Below are 22,250 nucleotides of genomic sequence, written 5' to 3'. Positions count from 1 at the left end.
ATAATTGGGATTGACACTGAACACTGCCATCCAAAGTCTAGTGCTTTTCCTCACGGTCGTTAGAATTGAATTTTTAATCTAAGTTCTCTTACTTACTGTTGTCAATTAGCTGACAAGTGGCAGTTTTAATTATATATTAAGAGCTTGCATTGTTTTTGATGCAGTTTGGTCACTTGTGAAATTTTGTTTACACATGTGCATCTACATATATGGACGCACAATATTTTCCTTTCAGTCATAAGCTTGAATGAGGCAGGGGAGACTGGGTTAAATAGGGAGGGTGCTGCTCTATACCTCTCAACAGAGGTGAAGTTATCATCAATACAGATGTCAAGATGAGGAACGGTAGACGCGCAGCGAAATAATTATATGGTAGCACTTAGAGAACCTGTCACAGATCAAAGACACCCACACCCAGTGTACTGAGGTATTATATAAACATAGTAGAAACCCGGAGTGTAGATGGGCTGCACTAATGTAAGAAATGACTTGCAAAAGAGAAAGGTAAGCTGTACTGTTACCAGTCACTATTTGCACCCGTGCAGCACATTTACACTAGGGGGTTTGCACTAGTGAACTATAGCTACACTGGTGCAAATACTTGCATTGTAGACAAGGCCTTTGCTACTCATTAAAAAACCAGTGACTGAAGATGCTATCCAGCACAGATTAGAACATGCAGAGATGTCCAGCCAAAGCTGTTCTGGCCAGCTGGGGCTCAGCATCTCCCCGCTTAATCCTGGTTTTAATATAATGGAGTTAGAGAACATCACCTCTGGTAATGCATTCCCCACCCTGTCTTTCCCCGACATTGATCCTTTGGCTCCACCTGCCCTTATGGTCAGACTCCTCAGATGGATTATGGCCACGTCTGATAGCATCCAGGGGACTTGCTAAGAACACCAAGATGGGCTGTCCCAACAGCATTCTGCCTGATTATCTTTGAGTGATCCAATGACAAAATACTGAAGATAAAGGAGCACAATCCATGTATCAGACTGGGATAAGGGGCATGAACGCTCACTTAGAGCAACCAGCCAAAACTTGGTTTTGAAGTGACCTAGACAAAACTCGATAAAACACCAGGGTGTCATATCTAGCCTTTGGGACTGGTTTACTTTCCTGATACAGATATTTCTACTGTGCCTGAGGATGGGCTTTTCGTAAGACCAGATGAATGGAATGTAAAATATTGCAGGGGACAGAGGGTTTGCTCACAGTTCTTTCTAATTAGAACAAACAGCTAGCAAAGCCTGTGTGTGGATTAGCACAAATGGCCACAGATGTATTTTTCTGCATACACAGCCTAAAGAGACGGGGGGGGGGGGGGGGATGACCTAGTAAACTGCTGAGGAGAAAAGCTACATTTTTTGTCTTTTTAACCTTTAAAATTACTGCATTGAAATACTTAAAGCTGTATAGTAAAATCAGGGTGTTAGCTTTACTCCTATTCCTCTACTATCTATACTTTAATGCAGACACTGTTTTTTAAAACAGATACAACACATGGACTCCTGAAAAAGAGACTCTGATTTAGTCTTGTTATAATCATTGTTTTAATCTAGCATTTTGCTCTATAAAAACCTTAAAATAAATACATCTGGGCTCTGGGCTCATATTCTAAGTGTCAAACATAAGAGAGCTGTCCAAAAGTTTACCACCCTCTTTTCCACTCTCTTTTGGTTATCCTACAAGAGTTTCCCCTATCGTTCAATAATCTGTAGGATGGGCACGACAGGGACATTCTTCAGAAAATGAGACAGTAACTGAGGATTTGTGTATAACAAAAAAGTGTGTTGTGCCTTGCTAATAATTTGAATTAGTTCTATATGGACACAAACACCTGGAGTACAAGGACAGAGGATGTTGATTTAAAAAAAAAAAAAAAAAAAGACACCTAGAAAGATTTCTGTTAACAGAAGTCATAGATGGATGAAGAAACCACACTAACCAAATAGCACTGGCCACTTACCTGGCTGTATACATTTTGCATACAAAGCATTTTCTAGTCCATAACCAATGCTTCTTGATTTGCAAGGGATACAGGGTCCTATCCAGGCAGTCATCCTGATGAACAAGCCTTGCACAGAGAGGAACAGAATAAGGGCTTGGCTACATTGCATCATTTTATTGTGTCTGAACACCGTCACGGACAGGCAGGTTAGAGGACAATGCTGTTCACAATTTAGAGGCCAGTGCAGACTAGGGAAAGTCACATTCAGAATTGTGGCACACAGACATAAATCTTAAGACATGAATACTAGTCGCATCATATCACAGACTCACTCGTATGGGTCAGTGGTAAAGCTGATCTCCATTAGACATGTAATGCCCTATCCTGGGAGATGTCAAGTGCCACCTAAGAGACGCTCAGTGTAAACCCTAGGTATAGCAGGCTTATGGGAACAAAAGCTTTTTGGCTTCCTCTATAAGTGAGAGAACTGAAGGAGTATTCCTGCCTGCCATACATTGAGCATTCCTACTGAGGACAACAGGAATGCTCACCAAATCATGGGAGACACTGAGTATCTTGCAGGAGCAGGCTGTTAACAAAAGGCAAAGGAGTGCAGGACCTGGGCCAATCCAGTATTAGTTTTATGGCTGTTTTACTACATGATGGTCTATCATTTCCCTTCTGTTTATCTCCTTCCTTGCTGCAGAGGATTAGGTGCATACAGAATAAAATCTTTTTACTAAGCCAATTCTGCATAAAAATTACACTATTATACTGTAGAAATTATTCTACTTCAGCTTTCTGAAGTAGTGTTGATATTAGTGTTTATCAAGCACTCTCTGACATCAAGAGAGAAAGCAAAGCACTTATAGTAACTGCATGAGCATTCCCAAATAGTAATAATTTACCTTATGTCTGTGATGATAATGATATGCTCACAATCTCCTTGGTGACAGAAGAGGTATGGAAAACCAACTTTGATGGACAAGTCATTAAACGTGTAGTCCTCCATTTTAGCAGTCTGAAGGTTCCCATAGCCTCGGTCATGAGATTCTGACCACTCAATAATTGTTCTGAAATTTCATGGACAGACCATAGTTAGGATTGCTATATTAGAAGCTGAAAACGTATGAAAGTTAGCTATGCACCTAGTATTTTAGGTGAGTCAAACTCTTCATCAGGTCACTGATTACAAAAAAAAAAGTTACCAACATTTCTTATATATGTGTGTGTCGGGATTTGCTGAACACCACGTTTCCACAGAGTTATACACTGTGCCTTGAGACTGCCCAGAATCCAATGCCAATCGTTTTTCTAAAGAAATCCAAGTAAAGTTGAGGACTTTCCTGGCCATGCATGGAAGTCATGTGATGTGTAGCATGCCAAGCCTCCATCACCTTTTGCATGGTTATTTCTGAGCTCAGCTCACATTTATTGGATTTTCTAGAACATGCTCGTCGCTAAGTAGCATTTATTCACACTTCTCTGAGCTAGGAAAGTTTGACCATCCTCATTTTGTGAGCAGAGAAGTGAGGCACAGAGATCATACGTCTTGCCCAACATTGCACAGCAAGTCTGTGGCACAGTAAGGAACCAAATCCAGCTGTGAGGGTTTTCTATACTGACCACCATAATAGTGCAGCTCCCGACAAAGGCAGTAGGGCCTTCATATAAACAGGTATTGACTGGTTAATTCAGTAAGTTTTCAAAATTGAACCACAGTTTGAAATGGTTTCAAAGACACCTGCCACCATAGCTCGACCCCTCTCCTTTCTCAGGGCTGATCACGTAACTTCTCTCTGCCAACTCCAGGAAGCACTTGTGTAGAAAGTATTCAATGTATGCTCAGTAATGGGAGGAAGAGACTAGGGGTTGCTAGATTCACAAAAACAGCACATTTTTAATTTGTGGCTGAGCTGCCAATTTCCCCTTTTCTTTTTTTTTCTTTTTTGAGGCACCCTTTAGCAGTCTTTGGGTTTGTCTACATGGCACCATAGTAGTCTCTACATGGGCATGAAATACAGAGCACTCTGATTGCCCCACATAGACCACGTTGGCATAAACTAAAACTTACCTAGTGCGCACTGACATAGTCCTGTTTGAAATGGGATTACATCAATGCACACCTTTTAGTTTGCACTGGCAGGGTCTACATGGGGCAGGTAGCCCGCGCTACAATTCACACCCCTGTAGAACACCTTACGGCACTGTGTAGACAAGCCCTTTGTAAATAGCCAGGGCATTTTAAAGTCTAGTCCAGGCAAAACTGCAGCTGCCAGTCCTTTCCCCTTCATAGAACTTGTTCCCAACAAATAAATGGACCCAGCTCATACAGAGGAAGCAGTTTTAGATCTTCAGGAAGATCAGTTCAGTGCTGGGGATGGCTATGGAAGGGGAGAGAAATTAGGGGGTTTTCCAAGAAGGAGAGAAAAGGTGAGTACAAAGAATAGGGCAGGCAAGGAGGATAAGCTTTAAAATGTACTAACTGGGGAATTATTTTAGCTCCACATAGGCATTAAAAGTTCCTGTTCCTAGAAACATCACATAGCAGCAGCAGAATCAGTCAAATTTCTCTTCTCTAAGGGTCTCCTCCCACTAAGGGACTGTGCATACTATACCTGCTGAGATCTCTGCACTCTGAGTGCCTTCTATCATTGTAAAAAACGCCTTCAAAATAAAAGAAAGCAGATTTGTAGAGATCCTTGGACAAAGAGAGAGAGAGAGAGACACAACATTAGTACTGTACTACAAAACAATAGATTAAACAACAGAAACCTTGCAAAATTAAGCTTATTTGTGGTACTCTTTATGGATGTACATTATATTTGGCTGTATCATTCTGTCAGTGTTTAAGCAGAGCTTCCCATTGGTTTCACTGGGGAGTTCAGCTTAAATATTGATGTCAAAATATGGCTTGTTGCATAGTCACTGGCTACAGTGTGTGATTTTTTGCAAACAATACAGAACTAAAATTTAGGGCAGAGTTATTCTGTTGACGGCAAACTGATCATGCTGTAATAATGTTTCTTTTCTTATTATTTCCCCATTCTGCTACTCACAGATTTCTAAAAACCCATGAGCATCATTTACAGAATTTAGGCACAACTCTCCAGGTGCTGAAAACTAGCAAGGTCAGAGCAGGCTGTGCCACAAGGCCCGCTGTTCCCCAGGATGCCAAGTCATCAACTCTACTGCAATCCTGCAGACAAAACACATATATTAAAAGGTAGCCATGTGGCAATAGTGACTACTCACACCTCCATAAACATTTGGAAGGTCAAATCATCCCCCTTTTGGGTGCTCTGAAGAGATCCAGCATCCCACAAAATGCTCTCTTAATTACACAATTTGTCAGAGATAGGCCATTTGTACCACACATTTTCTCACAGAGGATAATTAATGTTTTATGCCATTCATATCGGCATTAACAGGGCTCATAGAATTCTGCATCACTAGAAATTATTGAAGCTAGCTAATGAGTATCCACTATTTACACAAGTTCTGTGACAAGGCTGTGTAGATTAACTCTTATATAAAAGAGTGAGCTCCTTTGCTAAACTCTATTCATATCAACTAGGCAGGAACAAATAAAAAAAGAGGAAAAAACTATCTGGCAAAATAACCATGTGTTATTCTGTTAATCAGCTGCGCTTTACAATACATGGAGAGCTGTACACGTGGACAGGCTAAAATTAGCAGCAAGTAGTATTTATATGAATAGAAAATGCAGTCATACCATAAAGCATTTTTTTTATTATGGGTTTGGGAACTTAAAACAATAGAAAGGTACACAAAAGGAAATAGATTAACCTCACAAATATATAGCTGAAAGTAAGTGAAGAGCCTCCACAAGGTCTCTCTCTCTATAGAGAAGTTTATATATATATATATATATATTATTAAGGAACAGCGGGAACCATTGCATAAGTAAGGCAGATGCCAATTTCCCCTCAGGAGCATCCCACAGTAAATTATAGATTACTTTTTGGAGAACCTGGGGTTATTTTTTAAATAATCATTTAAATGGGGACAGAGAAAGGTAGTCTTTTATCGCCATTCAAAAAACTTTAAGCACTGATCTATTCATTCTCAGATTAATAACTTTTTAATTTACAAAAGTAAAATTCTGTAAAGAAAGCTGAAGGCTGCTTTGGGATGTTAGCCGGACTCTATATAGAAACATATTTTAAGAATGTAGCTCTTCAAATAATTTTGTTGTAATTTAGGAAAGTTTTACATATATGTTATATGTGTAATTGTGCATAGCTATAAAATACAATTAGTATATATACTTCGTATGTACATGCATGTGTTTACAAAGTTTAACAGTAATTTTAAGAAGTCACAATAAGTGCAGAGTGTGCAAAAGATTTTTCCATATTTTAATTGCCAAGGAAAACAGAAGAGCTGATGTCTCACTTTGACAGGCATCTGGTGACTTCTGGCAACTAACTTTAGCTGTAATGGTTATGTTCTAGTGCTCAGAAACATGTGAGGCATTTCATAGACCCTAATAATAGATAAACACTCATTTTTTATCTTCAAAGCATTCTGAAAGTTATGCTAGCGCATCTTCTATCCATGTAGCTCAAAAAGCATTCTGCAAAGATCAGTAAATCTCTCTCAGATTACAGATGTATCTTGGTATTAAATTTGGCCTCCCACCATGATATCTGGATACTAACAAGTATGTAATCTAACTTCACCATTACATTTTACTGTTGGGGAGGGGGAGGGGGCGGGGGCGGAAACAAAGCACAAACACATACACACTCAACCCCTTTACATTAGATGACTGTACCTTGCTAATGTGCTCTGGTGCCTGGTCAGGGTGGCTGCTGAACTCACCACCCATCTGAAGGTCGCTGACACAGGAAATGGAGTCTCTGAGCTCAGTGAGTTTTTGACTCCCCAACACAAGCACTGTCTGATAAGGTTTGTGATCTTTATGCTACAAAAGAAACAGTGAGCAGCCTTCAGTTCACAACAGGGCCAGAATGTCTTTACCACCAGCACGGCTACAGAATGACTAATTGGAGTCATTAGCAGCACAAGGCCTAACTCCTCCCCATAAAAGGCTGACATCAGCTTTCCACAGCCCCTCTAAAGCTGCAGCCAGTTTTTAGAGCAAGGAACTAATTTGAAGCACAAGACTCAAAGTTTTTCATGGCTGCAAATAACTAGGAATGAAAGATTAAGTCATGTGATGAAATCTCCAGGAATATGTCCAACCAAAGTTGGCAACCCTACAAGTAACTTGAGTACAACTGTTGGCCAGCCCCACAGAGCTCACCTTAGTTCTACATGCTACACATTCTGATCTACAGTAAAACTATGAATTTACTACTGAACCATTAAGAAAAGACTGAAACTTTTACAACTACCACCTAGAATCACAGAAAGCCAGTCTCTAGCAGCCTTTGAGTGTGATTTATGGTACGCTTATACAGTGTCTCACACAGTGGACCCGCAATTCGGATAAATTGTAGTAGCACCTACAGGTTAACTGATAAAGAAGAAGTGATTTCAGTGAGACTGCTTGTGGAGTGAGAACTATTCAAGGTGGGAAAAAGCATCAGAATCTGACCCAGAGAGTTTTTAATACCAACCTTCTGAAATATGACAGGATAGAAGATGTTCAGAGTTAGGAAAAGTTCTCCTTCCTCAATTAGATCTGCTGGATCTTTTGGCCTCTTTCCAATTGCATGAGACTCCTAGGAAGAGAAAATGTTAATACACATGTCTGAGTGCATTCTGTTGCAAACTGTACAATGGATTAGAAACTAAACATGGGAGAAGTGAGCGAAAACAAGAGACTAGTGCTAATGATGTACATTTACTTTACTCAACCCAAATGTCAAGCAAATCCAAGCCAAGACGCCAGCACTACCATGCCTCTCATCCTCCTATAAGTACAAACTAGCATGTTCTGGATATGAGCTGAAAGCATTTTTGTTATGCTCTTTCCTTAAGATGAACCCCCAGCTGTCAAACAGAGTAAGGGAGGTAATTTCTCCCTTTTCTAACAGTTGGGGAACGTTGCCCCAAACAAAAACAGACTTCTGGCTGAAAAAGGATTTCACTGCAATCTGGCCACCACAAAGTGCTCTTTAGCTTTAAGAGCAGAGATGCTTGCTGCTGCTGTAGCCCCATGCAGAGATAAGTGCTAGTCCTTGAAGTGAAAGCTAATTGGACTATCACTGGAGTCTCTTTTGCTAATGTAAGCAAAACTCAGACTGTCTAGTATGTTTTACTTACAATAATAGATTCCATTGCAACTACTGACATTGCCGTATTAGAGCATCAATTGCCGGACATGTGCCTTCTTTTTAAAGAGCTTGGCTCACAGGACTGCTAAGTAGCTCCTACTGTTTTCTAGAAAATATCTGTGTCAACTCCTTACCCCCCATTTGGTTTTGATTTGTTTCTTATGTATACTACACAATGTTAAAACACACACACAGGACAAGGCAAGGGGAGGCAGCAGCGTTAAGCGCATATAAGGAGGGCCACACAGGGAAATTCTTAACTTTCATCATGTCTGGTGTTTTTCTTGTATAGCCAATTGATTCCAGGAGCTGGAAATTTAGGGATTTCACCTTTCATTTTTAAAAAAAAAGTCTGTCCCTTATGGTTGTGGATATTTTTGTTTTAAATTAAAGATGAGGTTGTGACCCCATCCCATGACTCCTGAGCTCTCGGCATGGCTATAGCGCCTATGCCTTGATCATATTACATGTCTGTACAGCACATTGGGGCACCTATACAGAACAGTATTCATGTTATCAGTAATATTATGTTCATGCTTAGAAGCCCCAGCCAAGATTGGAATCCCATTGTGTTAAGGACTCTACAAACACAGTGAGAGACCGTCCCTTCCCCAAAAGTGTTGCAGTGTAGGCTACCCTCTTATAGGAGCATATGTCATCTTAGTCACTGTTTGCAAACTCATAGTACAATAGTGTGGTGATATACGTGGCTTCACCAGCAAAGCAAAAACAAAAAGCAAACGAAGCCCTTGTGAGCTGTTTTCTTGACATTGTTTGATTGTCTTCAGAATCTGGAAGGAGAAGAGGGGGGAATCTTACCATCTCATAAGTAAATGTTTCTTGTCTGCAAGTGCGATCTACAATTATGGTTTCTTCTCGCCTCTCCAGGGCCTTCTTTCTAATTCTTGATAGGGTTGGGGTCAACAAGAGAGAGATACAAGGCAAAATGGCATTACAAAGCCTGCTGTTTATTGTAACTAGACAGATTTTAAAACGACATGGGAACTGCAATGCTGGTTTAAAATGGAATAAACTGAACACTTCCAGAGAGATGAGGCTTGGCCAGCTGGTCAACTGACCAGTTGAATAATGTCAGCTGACCAGTCATTTGACCACCTGTTATTTGACCATGGTCAAATATTCCAGAAATAATGTTCCAATGTAGGCAGAAGCCTATCTTTTTGATTACATCATGGTGTAGCAAGCCTATATAAGTGTCTTGATCACTCATTTTACTTCATGCTAATGCCACCTGTTCAGAAAAACTCACTGAACTAACTGAAAGTTCAACATCTAGATTGTTCTAGAAGATTTCAGCCAAACACTGTATGGATGTATATCTTTGTATATCAAACCATCAACGTACATGGAAGTTTACAAAGAATATTAAATGGGTTAAAATCCAGGGTGGAATCCATGAAGGGAGTCCAGTGTTGCAATGCTGAGCATCACAGTGCATAACTTTCAGACACCTAGAAAATCAAACCACCACCACTGTGGTCCACAAGGCCAAATTAAGTACCTAGGCTCCCTATACAATAAAAAGGGAAGAGACAGGTGCCTACAAATGCAATCCACAAAAGCCAGCATGCTAGGCAAGGAGCCACCAAAGCTAGCTGAAGAGCGATGCTGACAACAGGGGCATGTACTAAACCCTGTCCCTCTCTTGGGGATAGACACCTAAATCCAGGCTGCAAGAAGATACCTAGCCCTCCTAGTGATCCACGAATGGGAACCCGCTGCCTTGAGTGAGGTGACTTAGATGCTCTCTATAAATATATCAGAGGGATAAATACCGGAAAGGGAGAGGAATTATTTAAGCTCAGTACCAATGTGGACACAAGAACAAATGGATATAAACTGGCCACCACGAAGTTTAGACTTGAAATTAGACGAAGGTTTCTAACCATCAGAGGAGTGAAGTTTTGGAATAGCCTTCCAAGGGAAGCAGTGGAGGCAAAAGATCTATCTGGCTTTAAGATTAAACTCGATAAGTTTATGGAGGAGATGGTATGATGAGATAACATGATTTTGGTAATTAAATATTCATGGTAAATAGGCCTGATGGGATGTTAGATGGGGTGGGATCTGAGTTACCCAGGAAAGAATTTTCTGTAGTATCTGGCAGGTGAATCTTGCCCATATGCTCAGGGTTTAGCTGATCACCATATTTGGGGTTGTGAAGGAATTTTCCTCCAGGGCAGATCGGAAGAGGCCCTGGAGGTTTTTCGCCGTACTCCGTAGCATAGGGCACGGGTCACTTGCTGGAGAATTCTCTGCTCCTTGAAGTCTTTAAACCATGATTTGAGGACTTCAGTAGCTCAGACATAGGTGAGAGGTTTTTTGCAGGAGTGGGTGGGTGAAATTCTGTGGCCTGCGTTGTGCAGGAGGTCAGACTAGATGATCACAATGGTCCCTTCTGACCTTAGTATCTATGAATCTATAAAATCTCATGCTTCAGCTGGTCACCTGCAGGAGTCAGAAAGGGATTGTTTACCCCTCGACCCCCACTATAGGTGTGGTTTGTTTTTCTCTGTAGCATTAGAGATGGCCACAGTTGTCGATTGAACCCTGGACAGAATAAGCCAGTACTCTGAGGTGGTACTGGGGATTCTCTCTCTTCAGTGCTTGGTTGGCTGGTTCTTGCTCACACGCTCAGGGTATGTCTTCACTACCCGCCGGTCCAACGGGTAGTGATCGATCTATTGGGGATCGATTTACCGCATCTCATCTAGACGCGATAAATCAATCCCCTAATCGATGCCTGTACTCCACCTCGGCAGGCGGAGTCGACGGTCGACTCGCCGCCATGAGGACGGCCAGGTAAGTTGAACTAAGATACTTCGACTTCAGCTACACGAATAGCATAGCGGAAGTTGTGTATCTTAGTTCAACCCCCCAACTCCCAAGTGTAGCCCAGGCCCCAGGCTCTAACTGGTGAGACTGGCAGTGACCTTAGGGTTTTTTGCCTTCCTCTTCAGGGTGGTGTGCAGATCGCTTGCCAGGATCATCTGGGAATATCTCACTTAATTTCCGGGCCATTGAAGGGTCCTCAGGCAATGTCACATCTCAGTCGCCCCTGTTCTCTCTCTATGGCACACAATAATTTAGCCTCCTGAGGCCTATAATATTTTGGTCTAATTTTAGCGGTTAGGTTTAGTATGTGATTGCTGGGTGGTGTTGGTGACCTGTGATATGAGAAAGTCAGTCTAGATGATTTGATGGTCCTTTCTGGCCTAATACTCTAAGAATCTCTAAAAGTCAGTCCAAAAGCATCTGGTGTTCGAGCTCAGCAGCCATATCAGAATCTCGTGTACTATAACTGATAGTCTTTATTGAATGAGATCCTTCAATGCAGATGGCATGAAAAAAATCTCTATTTTTTTGCCCCAGACATAGGTAAGACATAAAGCACATAAAGCAGTGGGTTGGTGCAACCTATGCACCCCTAAAATGGTTTCCAGATCTTTAATGTATTACTAGAAACTGCCCAGCAGTTACACCACTGCCTGAACACCACACACATTGTGGTACTACAGCGGTTAAAGAATTTATCTTATCCAGGTTCTGATAAGGGCATCAAAATCCAACATACCGAAGAGTTACTAGGCTGCTGTCTTCAGAAATAATCTCTGGATCTTCTTCTTTATCAGGGGACTTTAACATGTCAATACTGAAAATAAGAACAGTGGTTACATATTTTTTTCATTCTTCTTTCATAATAAAAAATCAATTACGCTGTAATCAAGTTGTATAATCTATGCCTCAGTTTCCCAATCTGTAAACTAAGGGACGTACTACTTACCTATCTTACAGGCATGTTGCAAAGGTAAATGTGTTACTCTTTATGAAGTGTTTTGAGCTCCTGGGAGGAAAAAGTCTAAGGAAGTCCAAAGAATTATTAGTTCATAGTAGTTCCTTAGTATTTGTTTTAGAGTCATGCCTAGCCAAATCAACCAGTTTCCTGCTTTCCTTCTAAGTTTTTGTTGAAATGGAAGTGAAAATAAATATTACTTTGGTTTTGTGCCTTTCGTCAGAGGATCTCTTAGTGATTTACACAGGTGATTGAGTTAAAGCCACTCTGAGTCAGTTGTAGAATACTGGAAAGAACCTAGCTCTCCTGAACCCCAGGTTAGTCTTCCAAAAGTTTACTAAATTATGAACCAAGTATAAATGATAAAACCTCCCTGTTTTGAGACAGGAAATCTGTGCAAACATTTGAACAACATTAAGGCCTCGTCTACACTGGCAAGTTTTTGTGTAGTAATGCAGCTTTCTGCGATGAAACTCCCGAGGTTTACACACTGGGAAGCCACTTTGTGCGCAAAAACTGCACAGTTGCAGTGCTGTAAAAAAAGCCACCCTGACGAGAGGTGTACAGCTTTCTGCGCCGGGGCAACAGCGCTGCGGTGCCAGATGTGCTGAGATGTGCTGAGACCATGGCATGCATTGCGAGCAAACAGGAAGGGGACTTACAAAATTCCCAAGGAATTTAAAGGGTGGTGTTGATGGCTGGTCACCTGAGGGCAGAGTAGTAGACTTCAAACCAATGACCAGAGAGGTGAGAACAGGCAGCGGTTTGAAGTCTACTATTCTGCCCTCAGGTGACCAGCCATCAACACCACCCTTTAAATTCCTTGGGAATTTTGTAAGTCCCCTTCCTGTTTGCTCGCAATGCATGCCATGGTCTCAGCACATCTTTCCAGGTGCCCATGGCTGCTCCGCACACCAGGCGATCCCCCGCTTGGAGCAATGCCGAGCTGCTGGACTTTATCAGTATTTGGAGAGAGGAGGCTGTCCAGTCCCAGCTGTGCTCCAGCTGTACCAATTATGATACCTATGGACAGATTTCACGATGCATGACAGAAAGGGGCCATGACCAGGACACAATGCAGTGCAGGGCCAAACTGAAGGAACTGCGGAAGGCCTACCACAAGGTGCGAGAGGCAAACTGCCGTTCCGGTGCTGCACCCACGAGCTGCCGGTTCTACAAAGAGCTGGATGCAATACTCAGTGGTGCACTGAAGTGGAGCACTTCTTTAGCCCGGAAGTGGCTAGCCAGACACAGCAGTTGGAGCTTGGCAAAGCGGATAACAGGAGGAGGCGGCCCCTGGTAAGTGGCTCTGATTTTGGGAATCGCTGAAGCAAGTTGTTGGAGAAAGGAGGGTTGCAGAAGGCCGTCTTGTTTTCTGTGTGCTGAGCTTGCACGGAGGGATTTGCAGAAGGCAGGCTTGTGTCTGTATGATGCACGTACATTACATGCCTAGTCATAGCAGTGGAACAGGGTGTTGATTGACTCCCTCACTTCATGGGAATCTGCCTCAGAGATCTCCAGGAAGCTGTCATGGAGACACTGAGCAATCTGCTGCCACACGTTCTTTGGCAGAGCTGCTTTGTTTTTTGCCCAATTAAGGGTAACTTTCCCACGCCACTCTGCCATCACTGGGGAGGGGACCATTGCCGCACACAGGCGAGCTTTGTAAGGGCCAGGGCGGAAGTGGCACTGTTGGAGAAGACCCTCCCTTAATTCTCTGATCACCCTCAGCAGCGAGATATCTTCATTAATGAATATAGCCTGTGGAAAATGTGGGGACAGTAATGATTTTAAATCCCCCCCCCCTCCCCCCACAGTGCTGGCTTTCCCCAAAAGCCACATGCCCAGTACTGTCCTGAAACACTGAATTTGCATGCCCCTGCAGCTACTCACCATTTTGGGGGACTTGTGTCTCGTGTGCTTGCCTGGGGTCAGCCAGTTAGTGACAGGTATGTGAATAGTGGTTGTGTTTTAAAACACTGATACAGTGGTCTGTGTGTTGCAAACAATAGTGCTTCTGTAATATGTTGCATTTTGGCTTCACAGATATGGTCTTGGGAGCCAACCCTCCCTCTTTGTTATTGCCAGCTGAACAGCTGCTCAGGATTAGGAAGTGGCCACGAAAAAAGTAGAGAGGACCTTCTGCATGCTGCACTCTGCAGCAGAAAAACAAGAACTGAAGGAGTGGTGGGACAGCGAGAAGAGGGACCGAAAGGAGAATGTGACATGCCAGAACGAAGTCAAGGAGCGGTTCTTAAACGTTATGGAGTGCCAAGCGGACATGCTTCAGGCACTCCTAGCACTGCAAACCGAGCCGCTCCGCACCCACCCTCCCCTGCAGCCGCTGTCGCAAAACTCTTTCCCATGCACCCCCCACACACCACCAACACATTCTTGTCAACATCCTTGCTCCAGTCAGTACCCGCTGCATTCCACTCCTGCCCCGTCACAGTCCAGCCCTGCGAACTCCCAGTACCCACTGCACTCAACACCCATCCCTCTGCAGTTTAGCCCTGCTGAAGTACAGCACCCGCTGCACTGTACTCCAAAGGACATGGTTGCATACGATACCTGGACATACACAAATCTTTAATCGTCCCAGAACCCCACCTCCTCCTGTGAGGCTCCCTTCCACCAACCCCCGCAGTGCTGATGTTTTTTTTTTGTTTGTCTGTTTCTCCCCTCCAGTTGTGTTTTTTTAATAAAAGAGTTGTTTTGGTTTGAAAACAATCTTTATTCTATTAACTGAAAGAAAAGATAGCCCTGCAAAGCAACAGGCAATTTTCCTAAACCTTCACAGTGCATCGTCTGCACCAATCACAATCACCTCCTAGCATTACAAGCACTGCACTCCTGAGCATAGCAACAAATATTAGTGGCTTTCAGCTTCAAATTGCTGCCTCAAGGCATCCCTGATCCTTATGGCCCTGCGCTGCGCCCCTCTAATAACCCTGATCTCTGACTATTCAAATTCAGCCTCCAGGCACTGAGCCTCAGCGGTCCAGCTCTGAGTGAAGCTTTCACCCTTCCCTTCACAAATATTATGGACCGTACAGCACATGGCTAAAACCATAGGACTATTGTCATCGGCAAAGTCCAGCCTCCCATATAGGGAGCGCCAACGGGCCTTTAAATGGCCAAAAGCACACTCAACAGTCATTCTGCACTTGCTCAGCCTGTTGTTGAACCGCTCCTTGCTGCTTTCAAGGTTCCCCATGTATGGATTCGTAAGCCATGGCATTAAGGGGTAGGCAGGGTCTCCCAGGATCACAAGGAGTATTTCGACTTCCCCTACAGTGATCTTCTGGTCTGGGAAGAAAGTCCCTGCTTGCAGCTTGCTGAACAGGCCAGTGTTCCAAAAGATGTGTGCTTCATGCACCTTTCTGGACCAGCCTGCGTTAATGTCCATGAAATGCCCATAGTGATCCACAAGCACCTGGAGAACCATCGAAAAATATCCCTTCCGATTAATGTACTCGGTGGCTAGGTAGTCTGGTGCCAGAATTGGAATGTGCGTGCCATCTATCGCCCCTCTGCAGCTAGGGAAGCCCATTTGTGCAAAGCCATCCCCAATGTCATGCACGTTGCCCAAAGTCACAGTCTTCCGGAGCAGGACGCGATTAATGGCCCTGCACACTGCTGTCAACATGAGTCCAACAGACTTTTCTCGCTCCGAACTGGTTAGCGACTGATTGGTAGCAGTCTGGAGTAGCCAGCTTCCACAGCGCAATTGCCAGATGCTTCTCCAACAATGGGGCAGCTCTCATTCTTGTGTCCTTGTACCGCAGGGCTGGCATGAGCTCATCACACAGTCCCATGAAAGTGGGCTTTCCTCATCTTGCCTTATAGTTTAAGGAATAACTCCACTGCCACTCCTGATGTGTTAGTGAGAACGAGCAGCATATTGGTCAACAGTGCAGGATCCATTCCTGCAGACCGAAGAGGCAGGACGCGCAGTACACAAACCATTGAAAGATGGTGCCAAATGTGGACGGAAGCACAGGGATTGCTGGAATGCAAAACAATGCCTCGCGCGGCACTGGACAGGACCCAGGATACCCGGCAACCCCCTCCGCCTTCCCACAACACTTAGTGGCAGAAGAGGAAGAGATATTCTGTGGGATAGCTGCCCAGAGTGCACTGCTCCGAATACCGATGCAAGTGCCACAAGTGTGAACATGCTATTGCACAGGCAGCTGACAGTGCGAACACACAGCAGCGGTTTCCCTTCAGTGCTCTCTGAGAGCCGATGTAACTGCTGGTGAAGAAACTCTGCCAGTGTAGACACACCCTAAGGCTAATAAGCAGTGAAGATAAGGATGATGCAGACTCTTCTGAATAAAAATATCACTGGAAGTTGCCTTTCAAAATGTTTAAGTGCTCAAGCACATGCGGGTGCAAGACACTTGTAGGAATTTTCTGGTGGATTCACCACTGTCATTATTATTATTCGCTAAAAGCATTACACTTTATGGTCTCTTAGTTAATAAGAGCCTTTTATGCTCAGGAACTATTCTCGTACTCCTCAGGTTGACACATGAAGGAGTACGTAGCTCTCTACCCATACAGTAGGTACAGTAGTCACAGTGCAAGTTTTCCTATACTGTTATCATGCCTCAAACTTGACTAGAAGCAGTCATCTCTAAGAGGGAAAAAGTAATTCAGTTTTCATTACCATTCAACCTTTGGTGCCTCTGCAAAAACTGGCAATAATTGGTCTAGTCCAGGGGTCGGCAACCTATGGCACGCGAGCCCATTTTTAATGGCACACTGCTGCCTGCCGGAGTCCTGGCAGGCAGCAGCGTGCCATTAAAAATCCGGCCTGGCCCAGCCCGGCCCGCTCTTCTCCGCTCCCCGCCCACGGGGGGAGGGGGCAAGGGGCAGAAGCTTGGTCCTGCCAGCTCCCCTACCTCTTCCCACAGCGTTCTGAGTTCCTGCCCCTCCTCCTCCTCTTCTTCTTCCTTCCCTCCCTGCCAGCCCTTGCAAGGGAGGGGGTGGGAGAGGAGCCGAGTCTGCACGGAGGGAGGCAGAGAAGAAGCGGGAGCAGGGCCTTGGGGAAGCGGGGCATATCCCCTCCAGTCCCCTGTCGTGAGCACCCCACGACCCCAGCCCTCTGCCCTGACCCCCCACACACACACCCAGCCCTCTGCCCTGCAGCCCCGCACACCCCCCAAGGCCCTGCCCTGAGCCCTGTACGCAGCCCCGTGCACGCACACCCAGCCCTCGGCTTGACTCCTTCACCTCCCCACAACCCCAGCCCTGACTCTTGCACCCCCCCACATACCCACCCCCCCCCACACCCCATGCACCCCCCACATCCTGACTCTTGAACCCCTACATCCCCATCCCCACCCTGAGCACCAAACGGGAGCTCCTGCACCTCCCCCCCCACACACACCATGCCCATCTGCACCCCTCCCACCAAATGGGAGCTGCCAGGTAAGCGCTCCACACCCAAACCTCCTGCCCCAACCCTGAGCCCCCTCCCTCATTCTAGCTCCTGGCCGGACCCTACGCCCCAACCTGCTCCTTCACCCCCAGCCCTGTGCTCAGTGCACTCCCACCCTCAGCTCAGTGCAGAGAGGAAGAGAATGGCCAGAACCAGGGAGAAGATAGGTACCCACGCTATGTGGGCAGGGCCGGGACCCCAGACCAGCAGCTGGGATCCCGGCTGGCAGGAGCTGGCGGATGGAACCCCTGAGCGGCAGTGGGCTGAGCCGCTCAGCCCAGCCCACTGCCGGTCTGGGGTTCTGGCTGCCGGCCCCTTGCCAGCTGGAGTCCCGGCCGCAGGCCCTGCTCAGCCCACTGCCAGCCTAGGTGAACGGAACCCCAGACCAGCAGCGGGCTGAGCGGGCCGGCGGCATAAGATGAACATTTTAATTTAATTTTAAATGAAGCTTCTTAAACATTTTGAAAACCTTGTTTATTTTACAATACAAGAATAGTTTAGTTGTATAACATATAGACTTATAGAGAGAGAGAGAGACCTTCTAAAAAACATAATATATTACTGGCACGTGAAACCTTAAATTAAAGTGAATAAAATTAAAACTTGGCACACCACTTCTGAAAGGTTGCCGACCTCTGGTCTAGTCTATACACCCTGTCCTAAAAATTTCCCACCCACCACAGGTGCTAGCCAAAAGTGGCGACTGGAAATGCAACCACCAGGTGCACTGACCTGCTCCATGCATAGACAGACAACATGGTAGTTAAAATACTGACAGCCACTTGACAGTTTTCCCACCATTGCCACACTGATGGAACTACAGCTGTGGGGAAAAAGGGGGTACATTAAAAAAAAGGTCTAGTGTAGACGCAGCAAAGGAGGATAACTATTATGGGCCGTTTCTTTTGGTGGGCACAAAGTTTTACATAGGCCAATGAACAGCTGTCTTACAGCAAAGGCTCTCTGTCACTGCTAACATGGATCAGATTTGAGTCAGTATCTTAGAAGCATATTCCATTACGGATCTCCATGCTATCCAGTCCTCCAGTACTGAAACTCTGCTAGGCTAAGGATGTTAGTTGTTGTTTTGTTTGCTGTGTATGAAGTCTGCAGAGTTCAGAATGTATGATCTTAAAACTATAGAAAGTATCTGTGAGATGTTGTATAATATAGCACTCTCCTTGTTTGTTCAAGGGCTAACGCATGAAACCCAAAGTGAAACGGCGCCTTTTTCCCCGCGCTGTAGGCTGAGCCGGGCTCCCCGCCGCCCCCGGAGCTCTCAGCGGCGGCGCAGGCAGGCCCCCCGCACCCGAGCCGGGCTCCGCACCACCCCGGGGCTCTCTGTGGCAGCTAGCTGCTGAGAGCCCTGGGGGCAGCGGGGAGCTCTGCCGCCTGCTGCTCCCCCGGGGGGAGGGACTGGCCGTGCCGCGGGTGGCCCCTCTGGAGCTGGGAGGCGGGGAGCAGCAGCAGCCTTGTGCTCCGCTGTTTAAAAACAATTGGGGGCACTGCTTTTTGGCGCCCCCAATGACTTGGCGCCCTAGGCGGCTGCCTAGTGGTTGCACCAGCCCTGCCCGACAGACCCCGCCGGAACTCCCACGCCTAACCACCCCCCTACACCCATTCCCTGACTGCCCCCCCCCAGAACCTCCGCCCCTTCCCACCGCTCCCTGCCCCTTGTCCAACCCCTCCTCCCAGCCCCGGCCTGGCCCCCTTACCATGCTGCTCAGGGCAGCGTGTATGGATACTGCGCGGCCCACGGGAACTCTCAGCCCCACCCCCTTACCATGCTGCTTAAAGCAGCAGGAGCTGCAGAGCTGCCCAGGAGCGGTCCAGAGCACGGCAGCGCGGCACGCTGAGGCTCTGCGAGAGGAGGGAGGGAGGGGCCGGGGGAGCCTCCCCGGCCAGGAGCTCAGGGAACCGTAACAATTTTTAACAACTGGTTCTAAAACTGGTTCAAAATTTAACAACCAGATCGCATGAACCGGTGCGAACTGGCTCCAGCTCACCACTGATGTAGGGTATATTATTTTTGTACAGATCTGTGTATTTGTGCAATGGTAAGGACAGAGCAACGGTGGTTTAGAATCCTGTGCAGTCTGTCTCTGTGTTTTGTGTTACACCTACCCCATGCCCTTGAAGAGTCAGCCTGTGGAGTGGACCCAGAACACCCACCCGGTTTTGGGAGAGCATGTGTTTAAGCTTTGTTCGGTGTCTGGGGATTCGGTATCCAGCTCTCAAAGGGGAGTGCTAGACAGAGGGTCTGGGCCCTAAGACAGGGTAGTGTCTGTTCAGATGCTGGAGTCTTAAAGCACCCAGTGATTCCCACTCACACCCACTCACAGCAGTTTAAGTGCCCAAGAGGAGGCATCTGACTAGGTCTGTGACAGGAAATCAATTGCTCTCCTCTGGAAAGATACTCTAGAGTGGTATAAATAATACCAGAGATAAAAAGCTGAGTCAAACTTGCACAAAGTTGGACCTGTGGTCCCTGGAAATAGACAACCACTAAGCCATCCCTTCACCGTGACCTTACTTACATTGGATAACCACCGCAGCAAACTCCGCTTGTTAATTTTTTAAGTTATTTAGAACATGTTTTAATATTTTATCTGATTTATTCCTTGTAATTGAATAATTAAGAAAAGATATGTAATATAAAGGGTAAAGACAGTACTTTTATCACCTTTGAGACACTAATACTAATGACACTAAGTACTAACACTTTAAGACACTAATACTAGCTTAATACAGCTTTATAACACATACCTGGAAATACTTACAACTACACCTCCTAATAAAACAAGAAGGTTAATTGGGGCTGCAGTGAAATAAGGTACCTGCAATCACACCTCCCCTGACCTACCTAAAATCCACACTGATCTTTGAGTCTAAGCCTGCTGTACACTTACACAAAGAATAATTCAGCAGGTAAACTAGAATAATGAAGCTTAGTACTTTCCATCTTCAAAGCACTTGACCAACATTAACTATTTAATCTCTAAATTAATTTCTTAACACTTAGAAGTTGGAACATCGCCACCAAAGTACATGAACAGCAACCCACAATGGTTATCTAAGCAAAACAATAATTGCCCATGACATCTGTAGGATAAGTATAGCTTTTTATACGAGTTAATTTATAATCCAGGAGAAACTGAAGGATCTATAAAGATCAGTTCCACATATAACCTGATAAGATTAGTAGGTAGGCAAGTGAAATTTGACTGATATCCAAATCAAAACCAGACATGTGTGGAAACTGGATACCCTAATTTGTCTGCTTTAATAGGTCTTTTAAGAGATTTAGTATAGGCATAGGATGCTAGAACATGCACCAAGTTAAATATTATTTGATTGTTTCTTAATATCAGATAATTTCATAAGGTAGATTGTCAAGAATAGACATTTGACCATGTCATGTATTTTAACAGGATTTAACTATGGAAATTATAAAGTTTTAACTATGAATTCTTTTTCAGAAAGTTCCTTCAGCCCATTATAAACAGGCTGCTTTCATTATCTTTTTTGTTGCTATTTAAAGGGGATAAGGGAGGAGTATTTCTCCCTTTTTCCCTCACATATTAGCGTAATGGGGGATAAATTCGCTTTTTAATTGAAATCACTTTCATTTACGAGAACAGTAATTGTAGATAAAACCAAAATTGATTAAATCCAGGATGCATCTGCTTCAAGTAGAAGTCCTGTGAAGTCAGGGTTACAAGATGGATGAATTTAGCCTGTTGCTTCTCTCTAATACAGACTGAAGAATGCATTCAAGTTGTCACCTCATCCCAAAGAAAGAGGGACAGAAAAAATACAAGGAAAGGAATTGAAAGTAATCAGAGGCAGTCTTGGGTGTTGGGAAGGCCTGTATCAGGTGAGATTCAGAAAACTAGGACTGTTTAATTTGGAGAGGAGAACAACAACATTAGAGATTTGGGAGCCAATTTGCAGCAGTGCCAGACCATTCCCGGGTATGCACACTTGCCTTCCTTCTGCTACAAGACCAATGGGCTGCTATCAGGTGACTTGTTCTCTACCCCAGACAGCTTCTGCCTCCCCACGTTCTCTCCCACTCCTGTCTCCTAGATGGCATTAGAGTTCACGGCTCTCTGCGCTGCACAAGACAACATGAAGTGAATGCTGTTCTGTAACATTGGAGTGGTAGACAAAGAAAATAAAAATCTTATCTCTAGATGTCAAGTCTCCTTACTGACCATTCCTGGTGAACCTGACAGCCTCTCCCCAACCTGCAGAGAAGATGCCTCTATCCCTCACCTAACCTGCTTGTCAAGACCCAATCATTAGAGTTCATCATCATATCAGGGTGAGATTACATGAACAATTTCACATAGGAGTGTATGGAGAAGTACGGTCTGGAGCAAATAACGTTGTCTTTGTCACCAACCCAAGGATTACCGTCCTGCCATTACCCCCAGCACTCCTGTCTTCAATTCCTGCATGCACAGGCCATTGTGATCTCAGCCTCCATAAATATTTCACTCTGGTCAAAATGTGCATGGCCATCATTCTTGGCTGTCGGAGTTCAGATAATCTAGTGTAACGCCATGATCCGTTTCTTCTTTAGTGGTCATAGCAGTAGCAAGCATTTATCAATTTTCCTTGCGATGAAATATATACTGAATATACAGACAAGCTCCTCTCATTCTGACAGATCCCAAAACACATGACAAAATATAAACCGTAGCACAGCCACTCCTGGGATGAAAAACAAAAGCTATTTGACAGCACAAAGACACACTA

General features: G+C 44.8%; 1 protein-coding gene across 1 annotated transcript in view; it reads right to left on the bottom strand.

The window, feature by feature from the left end:
- SNAPC3 (small nuclear RNA activating complex polypeptide 3) overlaps positions 1-22,250 on the bottom strand; it is a 41,142-nt gene that overhangs the window by 16,120 nt on the left and 2,772 nt on the right. The window contains exons 2-8 of the mRNA XM_073345461.2: positions 11,819-11,896; positions 9,043-9,127; positions 7,564-7,668; positions 6,756-6,905; positions 4,573-4,655; positions 2,863-3,027; positions 1,973-2,080 (exon numbers count right to left, since the gene is read on the bottom strand). Of these exons, the coding sequence (XP_073201562.1) occupies positions 1,973-2,080; positions 2,863-3,027; positions 4,573-4,655; positions 6,756-6,905; positions 7,564-7,668; positions 9,043-9,127; positions 11,819-11,896 (774 nt within the window). The remainder of the gene's footprint in view (positions 1-1,972; positions 2,081-2,862; positions 3,028-4,572; positions 4,656-6,755; positions 6,906-7,563; positions 7,669-9,042; positions 9,128-11,818; positions 11,897-22,250) is intronic.

Source organism: Lepidochelys kempii, chromosome 5 (assembly GCF_965140285.1).
Source record: "Lepidochelys kempii isolate rLepKem1 chromosome 5, rLepKem1.hap1, whole genome shotgun sequence".
NCBI classification, from domain to species: domain Eukaryota; kingdom Metazoa; phylum Chordata; order Testudines; family Cheloniidae; genus Lepidochelys; species Lepidochelys kempii.
This window is presented reverse-complemented; position numbering and strand designations above follow the sequence as displayed.